The sequence below is a fragment of the Gavialis gangeticus genome, unplaced genomic scaffold (assembly GCF_001723915.1).
Source record: "Gavialis gangeticus isolate Ggan-Ray unplaced genomic scaffold, GavGan_comp1, whole genome shotgun sequence".
In the NCBI taxonomy this organism is placed as follows: domain Eukaryota; kingdom Metazoa; phylum Chordata; order Crocodylia; family Gavialidae; genus Gavialis; species Gavialis gangeticus.
Window position 1 is genome coordinate 51,916,723 of NW_017729030.1, and position 4,916 is coordinate 51,921,638.

The following is a 4,916-nucleotide window of genomic DNA, read 5'->3' on the forward strand; positions in this document are numbered from 1 at the left end:
TTATGAATCCAAAATTACTTTGTTAAGGTTCATTTCAACAGACATAAAGAACCTTCAGAAGTCAAAATACATACACACAGGTTTCCCTCACCAACTGCTGGGGTTAGGTTCCTGAAAGTTCCTGTGGTTGGAAAACCGTGGTTGGCAAAACAAAAGGCTTATGGGAAAAATGGCAGGTGGCAGGCTGATGCGTGGCCATGGAAAACCATGGTTACTCAAAACTGTATACTGGGGTAGCCAAAATGGTATATAGAATATTAAGCATGGACACTCAAAAACATGGTTGGCAAGGCAAACCTGTATATCTATCTATCAAGAGAGATTTCACAAATCTGATGGTTTTCTAGCATGAAACAGAGGTTTTTGGCTAGAGCATGAAACAGTACTGTAACTTTCTAAATCCAGAGTGTACATGATTCAGTCGTGACCTGTACCAACCCTGCTACATCAGGCTGATTTTGGACTTAACCATGGCAATTACCCAGCACTGCTGAATTGGGCAAAGACTTGTAATGGTTTTGTGAAAGACACTGACAGATATAACACAGCCCAGCATACTATAAAGAACAACAAGTTTTAGTTATGATTCAGTGTAATGTCAGGTCATCAGATTTTAGAAGCAACTATAACTTACAGCTAAACCTAGCCCCATAAATGAAATATTTTTATTTAACATATGTTTACTATGATGTTTGTACAACACCCCCAGAATATAACTTATGAAGTCTCTGACAACAAAACACTTACCTGGAGCACTTTCAGAGTCACAGATAGTAGACAGGTTGTTTTTAACATTACTGTTTGACAAATGGCTGATTATTTCCTCTGGAAAGTCAGTCTGTGTAGCAGAAGTAGTGGTAGGTCTAGAAGCAGCAGTAGCATTATTATTATTTGTTGTATGAACTTGCACTTGGTTGATTTCTTTTATCACTTGTTCATAAGATGGTGGAAGCTACAAAACAGAGAAATAAAAATATTAACAAGCCCAAATACAAAGACTAAAAAAAACTATTACGAATTTAGATGTTTTACATTAATACGTACAAATTTAAACCCCTCCCAAATCCCCCAAAACTGTTTTTTTTTTGTCTTTTTCATAGATGGTAACACATCAAGTTCTAGGGCACAATAAGGTCTGGTATTTTTGATGCTTTCAACTGAGCATCTTTTAACTTTATACTAAAAATCAAATTCGTGTCTTTCATACATATACCTAGATCAGCTCACCTCAGCTGGAACAAGCTCACTTGTCCTCCACTGGGCTTGGCAGGTAGTAGGTGGGAATCCTAATCCCTGTGGCGTGATATGACTTCCACCTGAAAACCAGGAAGATGGCCTGAGGGGTTCTGCAGCAACTATTGTAATCTCAGGACGTCTGAAAGAGATGGGGGCAATGACTGAATAACAAGTTTTACAATGATGGCTTAAATATACTCTGAAAGAACATTAGTTTCCAAATAGTTAGAGCACAGACATGGAAGTCAAGACACCTGAGCTTCATTGATAATCCCTGCCCCTGCCCCTGCCCCTGACCCCCATGCCGGGCACCAACAGGGTACTTACATGACTTCAAAATGATTCACTTCCTGGAATCATAGAAAAGTAGGGCTGGAAGGGACCCCAGGAGGTCATCTAGTCTAATTCCCTGCTTAAGGCAGGGTAATTCCTGCCTCAACCATCCCAGTCAAGCATTTGTCTATCCTGTTCTCAAAATATTCCAATGATAGAGATTCCACAACCTCACTGAATAGCCTGTTCCAATATTTAACTACTCTCATTACGAGAAAGTTCCTCCTGACATCCAACCTAAATTTTCCTTGCTATAATTCATAACTATTATTGCAGTAACAGGGAATAGTCTATCTCCATCCTCGTTATATTTAACTTCAGGTATTTGAAGGGTGTTATTAAATGCACACTCACTCTTCTCTTCTCCAAACTAAACAAACCCAGGGGGGATGGGGGGTGTTAGGTTTTTTTCCTCATAAATGTTTCCAAGACCTCATTTTAGTTGCTCTACACTGGATTCTTCCTAATTTCTCCACATCTTTCTTGAAGTAAGAGGCCCAAAACTAAGGCTTCACCAGTGCTGAACAGTATGGGAAAATTACTTTCCTTCATTTTGCCAGTGATACTTTTATTAATACAGTCCAATACTGAATTTTTAAACAAGGCTCTTTTTGGAAACAAGAGCACACTGTTGGCTCATATTCAGCTTATGTCCCCTAGTCCTTTTCTTCAGTAGCAGAGCCTAGCCAGTCATTCCCCAATCTGTAATTGTGCTGCCCCAAGTGCAGCACTTGGCACTTGTGCTTACTGCATTTCATGCAATTGACTTCAGACCATTTCTCCAATTTATCAAAATCATTCTGAATCCTGACCCTGCCTTCTAAAGCATCTGCAACTTTGCTTGGTGTCCTCTGCAAATTTTGTAAGTGTGCACTCAATCCCACCCTTGAAATCAGGCCTGTCCAATTTCTAAGCCCCTGAGGGGTTCACCAGCAGGGTTTGCACCAAGTGAGATATGAGGGCACTTGTCCACATGACACTTCTCTTGTTTCCACGTTACACTTTTCCTATGTCCATGTGACAAAAATCGCCATTAAGCTAGCTAAATCGTTTCTGTGTATCCACGTTATTAGCTGATTTTATCTTTTTAGATTTTTTTTTCATGGTACTTTAAACCACCGTCACTGGGCTGCACATTGCAAAGATCCTCACCCCCTCCCCTTCTGGCTTCACTGGGCACCCGCACAACTGCACCAGTCACTCCCCCCAGTTGCTGTACTGTACAGGCATGATCCCCCCTTTCCTCCCCCAGGCAACCTGGACTCACCCTTAGCTCTGCCCCTGGGGTGGAGATAGGAAGGAGCAGCTGGACGAGGGAGAGTTGCTGCTGCAACTGGAGCAATGGGAGGAGCACTGGCTGAGTAAGTGCCTGGGGGCCACAACTTAACCCCTCATGGGCCACATGCAGTTCCTGGGCTGCCAGCTGGACAGGTCAGCTCCAAATCATTAATACATTTAAGCTTTCTGACTGTAGCATTCGGACCACTATTTAGCAAGCCACTTAAGAGCTTAACTAAGCAAAGGATTTGCTTTACTGACTTAGAGTAGTCACAATCTTCAAGTTAGGATTCAGCTGAAGTACTTTACTAGATAAGGCTCTCTGTCCCTCAGTTTGTTCCTTCAGTAAAGTGGTAGAAAGTGCTTTGGGATCTTCTAAGAAAGCCATTTTTAGATGCCATATATTATTAACTATTTTGTAGAAATAATGGAAACAATAAAACAGATTTTAGAAAAAATGTTGTTTACTAGAAATCTAGATAGTAGACTACACAGACTCCATTACAGGATTAGGATTATATATGCATAGTCTTTCGATCTCTTTAAGCCCAAATTAAGAAAATATAAATGCAAAATTAATTTAATGATGTCTGGATTCCTGTGTGTGTCACAGTATTACAAGCAGAACTTGCAGAAAGCTGCAAGAAATTTTCTGTGAACATTAAGTCATTTTTTTAAATCAATTTGCTTCAGCTATGCTGTTTGTGTTCATTTGCTGAAAGCACTCATAGACTATATTTCAAGTAACATGAATATTCACAGAAAGCTAATTTCAAGGCTTCACAGAAGAGTGCTCATATTAGAAGTTTCTGTATAGCTATCCAATCAGGGAGCAGTAGACACCAAAAGATTCATGTGATCATTCACAACTAACCACAGTATAAATAACACTAATACAAGCTGCAGAATATAATCATGTTCCCTAACAAGAGGGATGTGTTCCAATCCACCAGTGCTCAGATACAGAATTGCACATTGGGTATCAGTTTTCAGGCTGCAATCTGTGGAACATCAGTGACTGTTCTGTTTAATAGCTATTAATAGGTCCAGCATGCATTAACTTCTCTAGTCCCTTTTTTGAACCAACTATACTATCTGACTCCACAACCTCCTGTGGCAATGAGTTCCACAAGTTAACTATGGGTTCCATAAAAATGTAATTTATCTTGGTAGTTTAAAAACTGTTTCCTACAAATTTCAGTGGCTACCCGCTACTTCCAGTATTCTGACACTTTGTCTACACCAGGGGTGGGCAAAATACAGCTCATGGACTGGATCTGGCCCGCCAAGCACTTTCATCTGACCTACGGGGGCCCCCCAACAAATTGTAGCCCCAAAAACGTACCCTATTTTCTGGCTCCCACCCTCGTGGGCAGCAGGGTCTAACGGGCCAGCGTGCTACTTCTGTTTAGGGCTGCTGCTGCTGCAGCCCCCCCAAGACCTGTTCGCTTTCCCAGTCTCCTGCTAGCTCTGGGCAGCAGGTAAGGAAGCAGTGGGGGTGGGACTGTAGCTGGGAGGAAGCCTGGAGTATGGAACTGGAGCTGGCAACAGAATGGAGACTGTGCCTAGGGGGACAGGGGGCGGTGGCAGTGCAGAGCTGGGGTGGGCAGCATGTGAGGGAGAGCAGGGGGTATGGGGGGGTGGGGCCCACACTCCCCCCATGGCACGCAGCCCTAGCAGACAGTGGCAGTGGGAGTAGCAACAGGTGGGGAGCCCAGGGCCCAGGTGCCGGTGGGGCACGGCTCCGGCCAGCACTGCACATTGCAGAGAGAAGTGCAGCCTCCCCCCGGCTGTCTGTATCGCCAGTGCTCCCTGCCACTCATGTGCAGCCTCTGCACTCACACAGCAGGGAGGGAAGCCCCACATGCTGGAGCCACGTGCCTTCCCGGCCGGGGCTGCACAGCACCGGAGAGTAGCTTCAGGCTCTGGAGCTAGCTGCCTTCCCTGTCCTGCAGCAGAAGGCGGCTGGGGCTTCCCTCCCAGCTTCCCTTGCCTGGCAGCCAGCTCCAGCACCTGAAGCTTCTCTCTGGTGCTGCGCAGCCCCGGCAGGGAAGGCACCTGGCTCTAGC

General features: G+C 44.1%; 1 protein-coding gene across 10 annotated transcripts in view; it reads right to left on the bottom strand.

Annotated features, from left to right (window-relative positions):
- SH3D19 (SH3 domain containing 19) overlaps positions 1 to 4,916 on the bottom strand; it is a 178,106-nt gene that overhangs the window by 56,568 nt on the left and 116,622 nt on the right. For all 10 annotated transcript variants that reach the window (XM_019522202.1, XM_019522195.1, XM_019522194.1 and 7 more), the window contains 2 exons: positions 1,228 to 1,375; positions 748 to 952 (listed from right to left, as the gene is read on the bottom strand). Coding sequence is in view for 7 of the 10 variants with exons in the window: in XM_019522195.1 (XP_019377740.1) it covers positions 748 to 952; positions 1,228 to 1,375 (353 nt within the window). In the remaining 3 variants the exon portion in view is untranslated. The remainder of the gene's footprint in view (positions 1 to 747; positions 953 to 1,227; positions 1,376 to 4,916) is intronic.